This window comes from Esox lucius, chromosome 11, assembly GCF_011004845.1.
Source record: "Esox lucius isolate fEsoLuc1 chromosome 11, fEsoLuc1.pri, whole genome shotgun sequence".
Classification (NCBI taxonomy): domain Eukaryota; kingdom Metazoa; phylum Chordata; class Actinopteri; order Esociformes; family Esocidae; genus Esox; species Esox lucius.
In genome coordinates this window covers 17,216,869-17,234,867 of record NC_047579.1, presented here as the reverse complement: position 1 = coordinate 17,234,867, position 17,999 = coordinate 17,216,869, and the positions used below count along the sequence as shown (strand labels likewise).

The window sequence follows — 17,999 nt, the reverse complement described above, 5'->3', positions numbered from 1 at the left end:
ATCTGCAAATTGTGTTTTACCATGTGAAATGGTTTAAGGTATTGACAACAGACTGCACAATTAGCTAAATGAGTTTATGTGAGAGTGTTTCAATAGTGTATGTAAGAGCATTTCACATGTGTTTGTGGGAGGTAATTCTGAATAATGTCCCTGACGGCCCCTCATAGCCTTCCCACACCACACATTGATAAGTGTTGTATTGTTACCTTCCACTAGATGTAAGCAAACACCTGCTGTAACCACACTACAATCATACTGTAGAAGGCCTGTTTCTAACCCATGAACAAGCAGCACTGCTCTTTTATGGGTTAGAAGCAGCTCTGACATGTACAATTTATTTATACCACAATTCAATTTGTTAGCAACATTCAATTAGATTTTTCAGGAAGTAATCAATGCTGCTTTTTTTTGCTTATCCAGAAATGTTAGTGCAAAATGAAAACTGCTAAACTTTCTGTTAAGACAGCCTAAAATATACATTTATTTTAGTAGGACATGCAGAATAAAAAATGAAGATGATAGTGGAATGACTTTTTAAAGCAATGACAAAAGTGAGGATCAAGCTGGATAATGGGTATTTCAGAGAAATGGGTGATATACAGGGCTTTGTAGAGATAAGGGGAGGCGAAGTATGTCTGGTGTTTGTGGAATAATTAATATTTGTTGATGTATTAAATTGTATTAAGAACTTGGTGACCCTGTTTTTCCTGTGGGGTTTTGGTTGTTTGTTTGTTTGATGTATTATGTTAAGAACCTGGAGACTCTGTTTGTCCTGAGTGGTTTTGGTTGTTAGTTTGTTTGGTTATTAGTTAGTTTGTTTTGTTTTTTGTTAGTGTATTGTTGTACTAGTCATGATGAACTGTGGAAAAGAGTAGTGGACAGACCAGTTTTTGATACAATAGAAGTGTGTTAAAACTCAACTCTTTTGAACATCGGTCTGTTGTGTAAGGCAGAAAGGCTGGCCTGCTGCAGTACTCCGTGTGTGTGTGTGTCCCTGTGTGGGAGTCTGTGTGTGTCTCTGTGGGTGTCTGTGTATGTCTCTGTGGGTGTCTGTGTGTCTGTGTGTGTGTCTCTGTGGGTGTCTGTGTGGGTGTCTGTGTGGATGTCTGTGTGAATGTCTGTGTGTCTCTGTGGGTCCCTGTGTGTGTCTCTGTGTGGGTGTCTGTATATTTCTCTGTGGGTGTCTGTGTGGGTGTCTGTGGGTGTCCCTGTGTGTGTCTCTGTCTGTCTCTGTGTGGGTGTCTGTGGGTGTCCCTGTGTGTGTCTCTGTCTGTCTCTGTGTGTGTCTCTGTGGGTGTCTCTGTGTGTGTCTCTGTCTGTCTCTGTGTGTGTCTCTGTGGGTGTCTCTGTGTGTGTCTCTTTCTGTCTCTGTGTGTGTCTCTGTGGGTGTCTCTGTGTGTGTCTCTGTCTGTCTCTGTGTGGGTGTCTGTGGGTGTCTCTGTGTGTGTCTCTGTCTGTCTCTGTGTGGGTGTCTGTGGGTGTCTCTGTGTGTGTCTCTGTCTGTCTCTGTGTGGGTGTCTGTACGCGTGCGTGCTTGCATTAATGTCTTTGTCAATGAGGAATTCAAGATATCCAGAGCACTTTTGGGTGCAAGCTCTTTCTCTCTCTCTTTTCAAGTGCTGAGCAGAACAATATAATGAACAGAGAATGAATGCCTTTGTAATCTCGTTGACAGTGGTACAGACATCTGTTTTTATTCAGCTACTCTAATGGGGCGAGGCCGTTTAGGGATCAGCTTTGCCAGGTTTGATTGACAGTATACTTTACAATCTCAGCCTAATCTGTAGTCTTCAAATTGCTGAACTACATGGTCTCCTACGACCGGAATGGACTGCAGGGGGCCAACAACACTGTTGATGGAACGGACAAGCTCTTCTCCTGATTCCAGATTCCAGAGGTGTGGTAATCTGACCATGAAGATGAAGTCTCAAATCACCTTTAAGACCATTCAATGTTTTCATTCCAGGGGCTGGAGGAAGCACCTCGGTCCCTGTCCCAGACACTGGACACTACCTCCACTAAACAGCTCCAACAACAGACCAGAGTATATTGACACAACTAAATGAAGCACCTTTGATCTTGACCCTGGACTCCACCAAACAGCTTTCAAAGACGCGGATTTAGCATATATTATTAAATTAAAAACTGTGTAGTTCGAAAACAAAATCCTACCATGGGTAAGTGTCAGGCTCGAATGGAATGAGGAGCAGAGCGACGGAGACGTGCAGGTAACTGTTATTTAATGATTCCCAAAAATGGTGTAGCCCAACAATGCTCTAAAAGGCCAGACAATACCACACAAAGACCAGGGGAGCAGAGAGAACATATATACTGGAGGGCAAGGGCTTAGGAACCGGGGGGGGGGGGGGGGGGGGGGACGTGTCCCCTCCAATATTGGAGACAGTCGCATTTGTCCCACCCAAAAATTATACCGCGGAGGAGAACAATATTTTATTTTGAAATCTGTAACTCGCTTGCTTTTATTTTGAAAGCGCAACACAGCGTCTTGCCTCCGGCCCGCCCCTCAACGGCTCAGGATCAGAGTGCTTGGGAAGCGGGAGTCTGTAGCTGTTGAGAGGCGACTGGTCAGTGGTTAAGATGAAAAGACAGCATCAGCTCAATTTAAGAGATTTCTTTCTCATGGGGAAGAAAAGAAAGGGAATGTGAGTTGGTAATAATTTCGTCCAGGGGGATAATAATATTTTCTGTCTAAGTGGTTGACTTTAAGCTGATGTTGTGATTCAACTAGTAGCCTATACACTCTTGCTAGGTAAACGTTGTTGCTATTAACATTACTAGCCAACGTTGGCTGGCGAAAATAAGGCAGGCTTTCCAGTAACTAAATGGATAAAAGCGATTTGACACGAAAAATGGTATTGAAGATGATTGTAAAAGAACAGGATTTTTCTATTAACTTAACCTATGTAACTTGAAAACGAATAACGTTACACATCTCTCACATCTAGAAAAGAGTTTGTCTGTCTGTGTTTTTTGCTTGTTTTTGACATTCCCATCAGTATTGTTCTATACCTTCATCATCTCCACTGCTTTCACATTAAAGATCAGATGAGGTTCAGCTGGAAACTACCACTGGTGAGGGAGATGCAGGGAGAGCCAGCACAGCAGACTTGCACGTAGGTGTTATATGAAGGTTGAGGTGATTTTAGTAGGTTGATCATGAGAGGAAGGTTTTAAGGTGATTGTAGTAACTGCAGTCTTGTCGCATTGTGTGACATTGTGACTGTTTTCCTTTTAGGGTGTTCAGAGCAGGGACAGAGAGCTGAGAGACACTGAAGTCAGGGGACAGAGGACAGAGTTATATCAGCCACACCCAAAATGTATTGACACTCAAGTTCTGTCTAACAGAACTCTCTCCTTCCAAGAGTGCTGGTAGAAGGACTTTCCCTGGCTACATTATGATGCAGTGAAGAAGGAGGTTTTGTGTTTTTATTGCACGAGAATTTACCAGGACAAACTCACACCATTTGCTGTAAAATCAGAGCCCGCCTTTATCACTTCTGGATTCAAAAATTGGAAAAAAGCTTCCCCCATGGGGCCCAGCCGGGCTCAGCCCGAACGGGCGACGTGGGGCTGCCTTCACGTGGGCTCACCACCCACAGGAGGGACCATAAGGGGCCGGTGCGAAGAGGATCGGGTGGCAGTCGAAGGCAGGGGCCTAGACAACCCGATCTCTGGACACGGAAACTAGCTCTAGGGACGTGGAACGTCACCTCGCTGGCGGGGAAGGAGCCTGAGTTACTGTGTGAGGTTGAGAGGTTCCGATTAGAGGTAGTCGGGATCACCTCTACGCACGGCTTGGGCTCTGGAACCACACTCCTTGAGAGAGGATGGACTCTTCACCACTCTGGAGTTGCCCATGGTGAGAGGCGGCGGGCTGGTGTGGGTTTGCTTATAGCTCCCCAGCTCTGCCACCATGTGTTGGAGTTTACCCCGGTGAACGAGAGGGTCGTTTCCCTGCGCCTACGGGTCGGGGATAGGTCTCTCACTGTTGTTTGTGCCTACGGGCCGAACGGCAGTGCAGAGTACCCGACCTTCTTGGAGTCACTGGGAGGGGTGCTGGAAAGTGCTCCGACTGGGGACTCTATCGTTCTACTGGGGGACTTCAACACCCACGTGGGCAACGACAGTGACACCTGGAGGGGCGTGATTGGGAGGAACGGCCCCCCTGATCTGAACCCGAGTGGTGTTCAGTTCTTGGACTTCTGTGCTAGTCACAGTTTGTCCATAACGAACACCATGTTCATGCATAAGGGTGTCCATCAGTGCACGTGGCACCAGGACACCCTAGGCTGCAGGTCAATGATCGACTTTGTTGTCGTCTCATCTGACCTGCGGCCGTATGTCTTGGACACTCGGGTGAAGAGAGGGGCGGAGCTGTCAACTGATCACCACCTGGTGGTGAGTTGGATCCGATGGCGGGGGAGGAAGCTGGACAGACTCTGCAGGCCCAAGCGTACTGTAAGGGTCTGCTGGGAACGTCTGGCCGAGTCTCCTGTCAGAGAGATCTTTAACTTCCACCTCCGGCAGAGCTTCGACTGGATCCCGAGGGAGGCTGGAGATATTGAGTCCGAGTGGACCATGTTCTCCACCGCCATTGTCGAAGCAGCCACTCGGAGCTGTGGCCGTAAGCTCTCCGGTGCCTGTCGAGGCGGCAATCCCCGAACCCGGTGGTGGACACCGGAAGTAAGGGATGCCGTCAAGCTGAAGAAGGAGTCCTATCAGGCCTGGTTGGCTTGTGGGACTCCTGAGGCAGCTGACGGGTACCGGCAGGCCAAGCGGACTGCAGCGTGGGTGGTTGTGGAGGCAAAAACTCAGGCCTGGGAGGAGTTCGGTGAGGCCATGGAGAGATTCTGGCAAACCGTCCGGCGCCTCAGGAGAGGGAAACAGTGCCCTACCAATGCTGTTTACAGTAGAGGATGTCTGGGGATGTCGTCGGGCGGTGGAAGGAGGATCTCTTCAATCCCGCCGTCACAGGGCTCAGAGGTGGACTCGTCCATCCGCCCTGAGTACATCAAGTCTCTGGGTGTTGTGGGGCTGTCTTGGTTGACACGCCTGTGCAACATCGCGTGGCGGTCGGGGACAGTGCCTCTGGGAAGTCAGACCGGGGTGGTGGTCCCTCTTTTTAAGAAGGGGGACTGGAGGGTTTGTTCCAACTATAGGGGGATCACAATTCTCAGCCGCCCCAGGAAAGTCTATGCCAGGGTTCTGGAGAGAAGAATACGGCTGATTGTAGAACCTCGGATTCAGGAGGAACAGTGTGGTTTTCGTCCTGGCTGTGGAATACTGGACCAGCTCTATGCCCTCTACGGGGTGTTGGAGGGTTCATGGGAGTTTGCCCAACCAGTCCACATGTGTTTTGTGGATTTGGAGAAGGCATTCGACTGTGTCCCTGGCGGCATCCTGTGGAGGGTCGCGATGGCAGCAGTCTAAGCAGAGATGCCCAGACTTCCCTCTCCCCAGATACTTCCTCCAGCTCTTCCGGGGGGACACCGAGGCGTTCCCAGGCCAGCCGGGAGACATAGTCCCTCCAGCGTGTCCTAGGTCTTCCCCGGGGTCTCAAATCTGTTACTTATTAACTGCAGATATCCCAAGGTACTGTAACAGAGTGCTCTGTTTTATGGGTGATTTATATATAGTACCTTGGGATATCTGCAGTTAGTAGGTAACATACTTGAGTGCTGTGTTTTGTGGGTGATTTGGATACTAATTAACTGGAGATATCCAAAGGTACTGTATCTAAATCACCCACAAAACAGTGCACTCAAATCTGTTACTTATTAACTGCAGTTATCCCAAGGTACTGTATCTAAATCACCCACAAAACTGAGCACTCATATTTTAATTACTAACTGCAGATATCCCAAGGTACTGTATCTAAATAATTCATAAAACAGAGCACTCAAACCATTATGTTGCTTAATAACTCCAGAACATTACATTATCTTGATCTCCCCCACTTCCCTCTTCCTCACCCACTCTCCCCTACCCTTCCTCATCTTCCTCTCTCTCCCACACCCTCCATCACTCACTCTCACCCTCTTCCTCTCTCTCTCTCCCCTACCCTCCCTCCTCTTCCTCTCTCACTCTCCACCACCCTCTCACTCTCTTACCCTCCCTCTCACTCTAACTAATCAATGGGTGCCAAGAGTTCTAGCATTAACATTAGGTAAAATATGTGCACTTGACCTGAATAAACCACTGGAACACAACAAAACAAGAAAGTGTAAAAGCAAGCTTAGTCTTCTAAATCATTAACACCATTTACACCATTTTAAACTTGATGCTGTTCTTCCAAACCATTCCAGCCATTGTCAGATCCTGCTTCTTTAAGACAGGGATGTTTGGTCACAAGAGCCTCAGCTGCACTTGCTATCTCTCGGTCACCTGGGTAAACCTTGAAGCCATATATAGTAGATGCAAGTTTCTTCAAAATGTCATGCTTCTGGTTTCTGGTCAGTTTAAGCTATCTTCCATTCCTTTTAGAGTCAGTATTCCCTTCTCTAAGCTTCAGCTCAACATCAAATGAGAATGTTGGAACTGGAAAAGGACCAGGTGGTCACCAGCAGAGCCAATCTGGAGATGACACATCTGAAAGTAATTTGGAAGATGGAGCTGAACTGCTATCCTCAGAAAGTAAGACATGCACAACAGCTTTTTGTGGTAACTCCTCAATGGCCACTAGAGAAGTCTGGGTCTTCATATTGCAAGGTGAAGTCAGGGTCTAATTCCAGCTGTTCCTTCAAATTGTTAAATACCACTTCCACAGAGGCTGGCCGAGAGGTAAGCTTCACTTTCCGTACACAGTCAGTCTGAATGGCGTGAAGTGTCATGGGTTCAGGGGTTGCGGCTTCCATTTTACTGATGAACAAAGAGACATTTTTAAATTATAAAATTATAATACCGTGATAAAAGCGTGAAAAATTAAATTGGCATTAATAAAGTTTAACATACTCACCAGAGTAGTCTCTACTCTGTCTCACTTGTATGAACCTCTTTGGAGTCAACAGCAGCAAACAACCAATCTTGTACGCAGAGAATGTGACAGTATGGTTGAGCTCTGATTGTTGATGGATAGACAGGTTTTCTTGTGTGGACTCTAACTCATAGGAACGAAGATGTTCTACATACCATGAATCAAAATTACAACAAAGAAACAAATATTTTGTTATTTACAAGGTAAATCTGTGCAAATTTGGAAAGTTTTGGCAGCTCCCCACTGACTAAAAGAGAGTTTACACTTGATGTATGTGATTTTGGCTTGAAAAATTAAGGTGCACTAAGATGGTATGCTCTCATGTGTTGGTGTCTGGTTGTCAAGAAGTTTAGGAAACACAAAAAGAGACATAATGTGACAAGCACGCACAGTGTTAAGTTAGTACAATTATTGAACATATTTCATGTTTTCAGTACTTAATGCAATTTATTATTTTGAGCATTCAAGTTTACAGTGCATACCAACCGATAACTTAATAATATTTACTGTCCGAATAAACATCTCCAAATCAGGATAAAATCCACTACATCAACCTGTTGGCCAAAAGAAACCTTCAGAAAATCTGAACATTTCTGAACAACATGTAAAGTGACTGATTCACCCAGAGACACAGCCTCCATTTAACATGGGACTGCAGACACCTCACCATTTAATCATCCATCCATCATCCTTTATCGACTCCAGTGCCACCATCACCCTGTTTACCTCTGCCTTCACCCAACACCTCCGTCACCATCTTCACAGAGACAGGTACTGTATCCACTCAGTCACATTTACAATGTCAGCTACTTCAACCAACAATGACACAGTTATAAACTGGAAGAAAGAGTGGAGGAGAGGAAGAGAGGAGATGAGGAGGAGATTGGGAGATGAAGAGTGGAGATGAGGAGGAGATGGGGAGAGGAAGAGTGGAGATGAGGAGGAGATTGGGAGATGAAGAGTGGAGATGAGGAGGAGATGGGGAGATGAGGAGATGGGGAGAGGAAGAGAGGAGATGAGGAGGAGATGGGGAGAGGAAGAGTGGAGATGAGGAGGAGATTGGGAGAGGAAGAGTGGAGATGAGGAAGAGGTGGGGAGAGGAAGAGTAGAGATGAGGAGGAGATGGGGAGAGGAAGAGTGGAGATGAGGAGAGGAACTGAATAGAGGGAGACAGGAAAAGGGAAGACAGGTGGAGATGAAGTGATGAGAATAGGAAGAGGAGCAGAAGGGAGGAGGAAAAGAGGAGGACAGGAAGAGAGGAGAGGGAGAGGAAGGGAAGAGGAGAAAGAATAGCAAGAAGCTGAGAAGGAGAGGGAGAGAAGGAGAGAATAGCAGAGGGTAGGAAGAAAGGAAATGAGGAGTTGAAAAAAGGAGAAAAGGAGAAAAGAATGAAAGAGAGAGAAAGAGGAGGCAAGAAAAGAGAGGAGAGCTACAGAGGAGGTGGACATTGGGAGAGGAAAGGTTTAGAAAAAGAGGATGAGAGGGAAAGAAAAGGGAAGGAGAGGAAGAGTGGAGGGAAAGGAGGCGAGAAGGAGGAAGAGGAAGAGAGGAGAAGAGAAGGAGGAAGAGCGGAGCATAGGGGAGAGGGAGAGAGGAAGCATGGAAGACAGGAAGAGAGGAGGAGAGGAAGAAAGGAGGTGAGGGTGAGAAGTACAGATGAGGAGAGGAGAGGGAGAGACAAAGATAGAAGAGCAGTGAGGATGAGGAGGAAAGAGGAGACAGGAGAGGGGGAGAGGAAGAGAGAGAGTGGAGGAGAGGAAGAGTGGAGATCAGGAGGAGATGGATGATGAGAGGAACAGAGGGAAAGAGGTAAAGAGTAGGAGAGGGAGGGAGACAGGATGAGAGGTGAGTCAGGAGGGAAGACACGGGGGAGAGGAGGTGAGGAGAACAGGAAGAGGAGCAGAGAGAAAGATGAGGAGAGGGGGAGAGGAAGAGAGGAGACGCAGAGGACAGGAAAGAGAAGAGGAGAAACAACCAACAAACAACCAACCAAAATAAATACAAGCACAATTTAAAAGCCCAACACCAAATCATCCTCCACAGTAACTGAACACAACAATCCCTGAACACCCCAGATACCCACCAACAGGTTCCTAACCAGTTTATAGGAGACATACTCAACCCTCAGTCTAGCTGAACACCCAGATACCCATGAACAGGTTCCTAACCAGTTTATAATAGACATACTCAACCCTCAGTCTAGCTGAACACCCAGATACCCACCAACAGGTTCCTAAACAGTTTACAGTAGACATACTCAACCTTTAGTCTAGCTGAACACCCAGATACCCATGAACAGGTTCCTAACCAGTTTATAGTAGACATACTCAACCCTCAGTTTAACTGAACACCCTAGATACCCACCAACAGGTTCATAACCAGTTAATAGTAGACATACCCAACCCTTAGTCTAGCTGAACACCCAGATACCCATGAACAGGTTCCTAACCAGTTTATAGTAGACATACTCAACCCTCAGTCTAGCTGAACACCCAGATACCCATGAACAGGTTCCTAACCAGTTTATAGTAGACATACTCAACCCTCAGTCTAGCTGAACACCCAGATACCCATGAACAGGTTCCTAACCAGTTTATAATAGACATACTCAACCCTCAGTCTAGCTGAACACCCAGATACCCACCCACAGGTTCCTAACCAGTTTATAGTAGACATACTCAACCCTCAGTCTAGCTGAACACCCAGATACCCATGAACAGGTTCCTAACAGTTTATAATAGACATACTCAACCCTCAGTCTAGCTGAACACCCAGATACCCACCAACAGGTTCCTAAACAGTTTATAGTAGACATACTCAACCCTTAGTCTAGCTGAACACCCAGATACCCATGAACAGGTTCCTAACCAGTTTATAGTAGACATACTCAACCCTCAGTCTAGCTGAACACCCTAGATACCCACCAACAGGTTCCTAACCAGTTTATAGTAGACATACTCAACCCTCAGTCTAGCTGAACACCCAGATACCCATGAACAGGTTCCTAACAGTTTATAGTAGACATACTCAACCCTCAGTCTAGCTGAACACCCAGATACCCATGAACAGGTTCCTAACCAGTTTATAGTAGACATACTCAACCCTCAGTCTAGCTGAACACCCAGATACCCATGAACAGGTTTCTAAACAGTTTATAGTAGACATACTCAACCCTTAGTCTAGCTGAACACCCAGATACCCATGAACAGGTTCCTAACCAGTTTATAGTAGACATACTCAACCCTCAGTCTAGCTGAACACCCAGATACCCATGAACAGGTTCCTAACCAGTTTATAATAGACATACTCAACCCTCAGTCTAGCTGAACACCCAGATACCCACCCACAGGTTCCTAACCAGTTTATAGTAGACATACTCAACCCTCAGTCTAGCTGAACACCCAGATACCCATGAACAGGTTCCTAACCAGTTTATAGTAGACATACTCAACCCTCAGTCTAGCTGAACACCCAGATACCCATGAACAGGTTCCTAACCAGTTTATAGTAGACATACTCAACCCTCAGTCTAGCTGAACACCCAGATACCCACCCACAGGTTCCTAACCAGTTTATAGTAGACATACTCAACCCTCAGTCTAGCTGAACACCCAGATACCCATGAACAGGTTCCTAACAGTTTATAGTAGACATACTCAACCCTCAGTCTAGCTGAACACCCAGATACCCACCCACAGGTTCCTAACCAGTTTATAGTAGACATACTCAACCCTCAGTCTAGCTGAACACCCAGATACCCATGAACAGGTTCCTAACAGTTTATAGTAGACATACTCAACCCTCAGTGTAGCTGAACACCCAGATACCCACCAACAGGTTCCTAAACAGTTTATAGTAGACATACTCAACCCTTAGTCTAGCTGAACACCCAGATACCCATGAACAGGTTCCTAACCAGTTCATAGTAGACATACTCAACCCTCAGTCTAGCTGAACACCCTAGATACCCACCAACAGGTTCATAACCAGTTAATAGGAGACATACCCAACCCTCAGTCTAGCTGAACACCCAGATACCCATGAACAGGTTCCTAACCAGTTTATAGAAGACATACTCAACACTCAGTCTAGCAATACACCCAGATACCCATGAACAGGTTCCTAACCAGTTTATAGTAGACATACTCAACCCTCAGTCTAGCTGAACACCCAGATACCCATGAACAGGTCCCTAACCAGTTTATAATAGATATACTCAACCCTCAGTCTAGCTGAACACCCAGATACCCACCAACAGGTTCCTAACCAGTTTATAGTAGACATACTCAACCCTCAGTCTAGCTGAACACCCAGATACCCATGAACAGGTTCCTAACAGTTTATAGTAGACATACTCAACCCTCAGTCTAGCTGAACACCCAGATACCCACCAACAGGTTCCTAACCAGTTTACAGTAGATATACTCAACCCTCAGTCTAGCTGCCAGCGTCCCCACAAACATCCCCACCATGTTCATAGACCCCAGGCCCAGAATAGAATAGGAGGCAGAGTACAGGAGGAGAGAAGGAGGTGAAGAAAAGAGAGGAAGAGTGGAGAATGAGAAAGGAGAGGTTGAAATTGGGAGAGGAAGAGAAGATGAAGAAGATGGGGGTGAGGATGTAAAGAAGAGGTAGAGAGTGGAGGAGAGGAAGAGGAGAGGAATAGATGAAGGACAGGAAGAGAAATGATTGAGTAAGGAGAACAGGAAGATAGGAGAGGTGGAATGTAAGAGAAAAGAGAGGATGAGAGGAAGACAGGAGAGGAGGGGAAAGATGAAGAGATGAAGGACAAGGAAGAGAGGCTTTGGTGTTTAGTAAAGTATTTACCCCCCCCACACACACACACACACACACACACACAAACACATACACACGTTGTATTTTTAACACAATCTTGAATAATTTGTTTTAAAACACTTATTTATTCTGTCAAATCTGGGACATGGTAATTCAATTACAGAAGCAGGAATGTTTATCAACAATGAAATAAATAAACATTCTACAGACAGGGATATTTACAAACACCAATGATAAACAATAACAACCTGATTAATTATTTGTAAATGAGAAGCTTTTACAGACCAGTGTGGTGATTCATTCTGTTAATGTCTCTAGTCATATTTACTCACTAGAGAGTTACTGTAGTGTTTTACTACGGTGTCCTACTGAACATGACCATGATTAGAGTGAAACATCATGTTGTGTTTGACACAGGGACCATCTGACACAGAGACACTGAGGAGTCAGAATAATAAACTCCAAACCCTGGATAGAGGGGCTCAGTGAATGTGGTGTTGAATGTGTGCAGGTGGGTCAGTGTGTCAGAGGAGACCCTGTAGAAGGATAGAGTGCCGGCTGGCCAGTCCAGATACACTCCTACTCTGTGGGAGTCTGAGGAGGTGACAGGTATGTCAGTTGTATTGTTATTGTGGCAGGCAGAGTAATTGTCACCATAACAGTCCAGACTCCAGGACTTGTCATTGTCTCCAAGACAACAGTCAACACCTCTCCTGTTGATTCCTTTATATGTCACTCCTATCCTAGCCCCTCCCCTCCTCCACTCTACCTCCCAGTAACAGCGTCCAGACAGACCCTCTCTACACAACATCGGTGGCTCATACTCAAATCTCTCTGGGAGATCAGGATACTGCGGGTCTCCTCCTCCCAATGACACCTTTCTGTTCTCCTCAGACAGAGAGAGGTTTCTGATAACTGTGTTTGGGTCCAGTGTGAGATCACAGACATCTGATGGATGAGACCAAGACACAATATTACACATCATCATCATTCATTATACACACACATGCATGTCTCATGTTCTGGATATCAACCCTTTCACGTGTAGGATAACACCAGTGTGATTAGAACGTATTGTTTAGAACGCACAATTAGAACGTATTGTTTAGAATGCACCATTAGAACGTATTGTTTAGAACGCACCATTAGAACGTATTGTTTAGAATGCACCATTAGAACGTATTGTTTAGAACGCACCATCAGAACGTATTGTTTAGAATGCACAATTAGAACGTATAGTTTAGAATGCACCATTAGAACGTATTGTTAGAACGCACCATTAGAACGTCTAGGTACGAGTGATGTTACAATCGCTGGTCAGACCGCGCTTTTATTTACTCACATTTAGCTCAAACAGTGTTTATAACTTTATTTCCTCATTGTAATTGTTTGAAGACCACACTATGATATTAACCAGGTAGCAAGCATTCAAATCGGGACAAGAAGGGTTACTTACGTACCAACAGGCAGCCAACACTAGCAGTTATATTTTTCTAAAATAAATAAGATACACAAAACCAAATGATATTAGTGACTACTGTAGAGCATCTTACCATTTCCTGGAAGAGCTGACAACTGGTCAAAATCATTGTGTAAAACATTTCTAGAAGTTATGTTAACCGTTTGTGGGCACCGCTATGCTTTTTTTTTTTATCAACCAAAGATAAGGAAAGGTGACTAACTCTGAGACCTGATGGTCATTTACATTTACAGTCTTTCAGACAGATTTGCCATCCTGGGAAAACTATGATTTTTCCCTCCCCAATATATCAGGGTAAAAATAACTATGTAATTTCAATAATATTTATAACACGCAATGAAAGCACGTGTGCTGGATATAGACACTTAATAGCGCATCTCTAAGTTTAAAATGATTGCGACCCACCGCCCTTTGCCGCACAATAGTTTGATCCAGTGCTCAGAAGTGACACATCATGCAGATACTACATAACTAAAATGTCAGACTTTTTTTACTTCTACCGCTCAATACAATAAGACACATTTAGAACCGTCATTAATCTTCTTTTTCGCTGCACTGAATTACAGGTCACACTAAAACAGTATGACAGCACTACTTTTGTTGTCCCCATCAGGAAAAAAGCTCAACGTAATCTTCAAAAATCATCTTTTCACTGATCGTATTTGACCATTACTAAATGCAAGAATTGGAATTCATAATTTGTGAGCTTTTGAGAGCTTCTGAATAATTACGTAAATAAATGATGTACACACCACCTATTGCCTTATAGTTAGCATGTTTTATTGATACAACAAGTGAAGCGTTTCAGTATGTTTTGCGCCACGATCTTTTTAAGATTGGTCAATAATTATTCAATACACATTTAAAAGTTTGTACCGGTAGAGGTTTTCTAATGTAACTGAAATAAAAAATTATGCATAACTAGTAAGCAGAGTGGTGTTTTTGGGAAGCTGCAGATTAAATGTATTGTGAAGTCATAATCACATTCTGGAATGAGTACTGAAATCACACGCAAAAAAACTCACGCTAGGGGACCGTTGAGGGAAACTCATGCGTGAAAAGGTTAAGACACTCAGATAAAACACACACACACAGAATGAAAAAAACATGCACAAACTGTGACATGCAGACATGCAAACACACACACACACTCCAGCTGTATGTGTTCTGTATAATAAATCACTTACATTTCTTCAGTCCTGATTTCAACCTCCACTCTCCACCATGATCCACACTGTGGAAGAAGCAGAGGAGCAGACTGTCATTCAGTGATACACAACCTGTCTTACACACACACACACACACACACACACAGAACACCCATCCCCATCATACACACACCACACTAGGGTTGGACAATTGATCAAATTATGATTCAAATTGTGATATAAATTGTCAATATTTTTATATTTTAATCACAACCCCTCCTCCCATCACACACCATACACAACCCCTCCTCCCATCACACACCACACACAACCCCTCCTCCCATCACAAACAACCCCTCCTCCCATCACACACCACACACAACCCCTCCTCCCATCACAAACAACCCCTCCTCCCATCACAAACAACCCCTCCTCCCATCACAAACAACCCCTCCTCCCATCACACACCACACACAACCCCTCCTCCCATCACACACAACCCCTCCTCCCATCACACAACCACAAAAACTAGAAGTTGACCGATTGATTGGCCTGGAATATTAATTAGGGCCAATTTGAGTTTTTCAAAACAATCTGTAATCAGTGTTGTTGTACGTTGAATTATGGCTGATGTTTTCTCGTGGGTAATCGTGTCCATGAGGAGACTGAGTGTCAGTCTGTCCACCTGTCACACATTACAGCATCAAAAGGTCCTTGAAAGTTACTAGCTAACATGAAACCTATCTTTCAGAAAACAATCAACCATGAAAAAATCACTAGTAAGGTACACATAGTCGATATTATTCAGTAAATTAGCATATACTACACTGCATATAATACCAGAGCCTACATCAACTGCCCCAAACGGGTAGTTGTTGGGTAGGTTACTTTTCAAATGTAATCTGTTAGTTACAAGTTACCTGTCCACATTTGTTATGTTAGTAATGTAACTGAAACTCAGTAACGTAATCTGATTAAGATTACTTTCATATTAAGAGCCACTAGAACACAAATAGCAATAGAACCAACTGACAACTTTAGCGGGATCAATCAATGTTTAAGTTTACACAGCTGGCCGAAAACAGAATTAGCATTTTACCTTATGGGTTTTGTACAGTGCCTTTGGAAAGGGTTTCCAAAGTAGCTTTCTACTTCAATATGGTTGGGCTACATCCCTACATTACACACTAAATGTCTGTCAGATATTCAGTCATGCCAATTTATCCAATAACCCATGATCTTCCAGGATTTGACTTTATCTGAACTCCAAATCTAAGGACATTATCTTATTCTGTCATTTGTTGAAAAATAAATGGGTTTTTTTTAAAGGGTATTGACATGATTGTATATAAAACCAAGATATGCGTAGCTTTTCACACATACACTAAATTTGCAGCAGCTTGATGTTTTGCTCTACAACCACCAACATTGTCAAAACGTTGCAGAAACCCCATTCATGTAAATGTAGGTTCCCAATCATGAACACCCACACTCAAATAAGTGTTACCCGCGCAAAAGTAGCCTGTGATTACTAAGGCCACCAGTGATAGATTTTCAATACCCAAATTAAAGAAAATAAACTATGACTTATTGTACGGTTCGTGTTAAACAACCTACAAGTTATAGGAGCTTAGGATAACTGATATAGGGACACACACATACGTAAATCTGGGTCTCTGAACGGTCTGGGTGGTCCCAGGGAAACATGCCATTGTAGGCATCCCTGAGTTCTGGGTCTCTGGGTAGGACCAGGAACACATGTCATTGTGGGCATCCCTGAGTTCTGGGTCTCTGGGTAGGCCCAGGAACAAGTCATTGGTGGGCATCCCTGAGTTCTGGGTCTCTGGGTAGGCCCAAGAACATGTCATTGTGAGCATCCTGGATTTCTGGGTCTCTGGGTAGGCCCAATAACATGTCATTGGTGGGCATCCCTGAGTTCTGGGTCTCTGGATAGGCCCAGGAACACATGTCATTGTGGGCATCCCTGAGTTCCTGGTCTCTGGGTAGGCCCGGGAACATGTCATTGTGGGCATCCCTGAGTTCTGGGTCTCTGGGTAGGCCCAGCAACACATGTCATTGTGGGCATCCCTGAGTTCTGGGTCTCTGGGTAGGCCCAGGAACACATGTCATTGTGGGCATCCCTGAGTTCTGGGTCTCTGGGTAGGCCCAGGAACACATGTCATTGTGGGCATCCCTGAGTTCTGGGTCTCTGGGTCGGCCCAGGAACACATGTCATTGTGGGCATCCCTGAGTTCTGGGTCTCTGGGTAGGCCCAGGAACACATGTCATTGTGGGCATCCCTGAGTTCTGGGTCTCTGGGTAGGCCCAGGAACACATGTCATTGTGGGCATCCCTGAGTTCTGGGTCTCTGGGTAGGCCCAGGAACACATGTCATTGTGGGCATCCCTGAGTTCTGGGTCTCTGGGTAGGCCCAGGAACGTGTCATTGTGGGCATCCCTGAGTTCTGGGTCTCTGGGTAGGCCCAGGAACACATGTCATTGTGGGCATCCCTGAGTTCTGGGTCTCTGGGTAGGCCCAGGAACACATGTCATTGTGGGCATCCCTGAGTTCTGGGTCTAGGTTGGTCCCAGGGACACATGACATTGTGGGCATCCACTAACCAATAACAGTTAGAAATGTAAGAACAAGGGAACAGAATATTCAAAAATGTTTAAATACTGTAGTTGAGAAGTTAGAAAATACCCACTTCTCCAGGCACCACACCACTGATTTTACCTGTGCATAGGCTTTATATTGGGAATTTGGGATAATGCACTTTCAGATGTGTTTTAATGTTTGTAGTATTTTTCCGTCAACTTGTGGTTGCAAACGCTGTGGTTTCCAGTGGAAACTTTGCATTCCATCTTGTTTGAGTCTACAGTACGTGATATTTAAAGTGCCTCCAAATGTCTGGTTTTTTTGGCAGTAATTTGTACTGGGGGAAGAGCTTGAATGAACCCAGTCAATCAGTTGTCGCCAGATTAGAGAAAAATCTGAGGTGATTCTGGAATGATCTGGACATGACATTTCTTTTCCACCAATAACAGCAATGCAATGTTGGAACGAGAAAGGCAAACAATTGTGGTAATTCCCACCCAGGCTCTGGTCTGTTCACACTGCTGCCTTCTGGTAGACCTTATTAGAGTATCAAGGAACGGACTTTCAGACTCAAAAACAGTTTTTTCACCCCAGCCCATAAGGCTTCTCAACCAGCAACTTCATTTGCACTGGTCACTTTCTATGTACATGTATTTATAGACATTTATAGACACTCCAACACTTATGTTTATAAAATGTAAGATTTTTTCATGCTATCCATATTCCCATTTCTACATTGTCTGGAACTGCTGCTAGTCTCTAGTCTTAATGCCTACTGCGTAGACAAAAATGTCATGGTTCAGAATGACATGATGTTATTTGATGCATTTGATTATTAAAAGACTTTGATAACATGGGCCTCCTAAAATTTCAAAATCAAACATTCAGTGAAGAACAGTATTACCTGAACAGCTCTCTTAACCACTCAGATGTTTCCCTCCACGTAAGTGAAGAACGCTGAACTAACCAACACAAAATTAAC

At 44.7% G+C, this 17,999-nt stretch overlaps 1 protein-coding gene across 1 annotated transcript; it reads right to left on the bottom strand.

Annotated features, from left to right (window-relative positions):
• Positions 1-10,941: 10,941 nt before the first annotated feature.
• On the bottom strand, positions 10,942-15,349 carry LOC117595150 (stonustoxin subunit beta-like). Its single transcript, XM_034294949.1, has 3 exons — positions 15,340-15,349; positions 12,259-12,733; positions 10,942-10,954 (listed from the first exon to the last, which is right to left on the bottom strand). The coding sequence occupies exons 1-3, from the start codon at positions 15,347-15,349 to the stop codon at positions 10,942-10,944; spliced, it is 498 nt and encodes a 165-aa protein (XP_034150840.1).
• Positions 15,350-17,999: the final 2,650 nt, after the last annotated feature.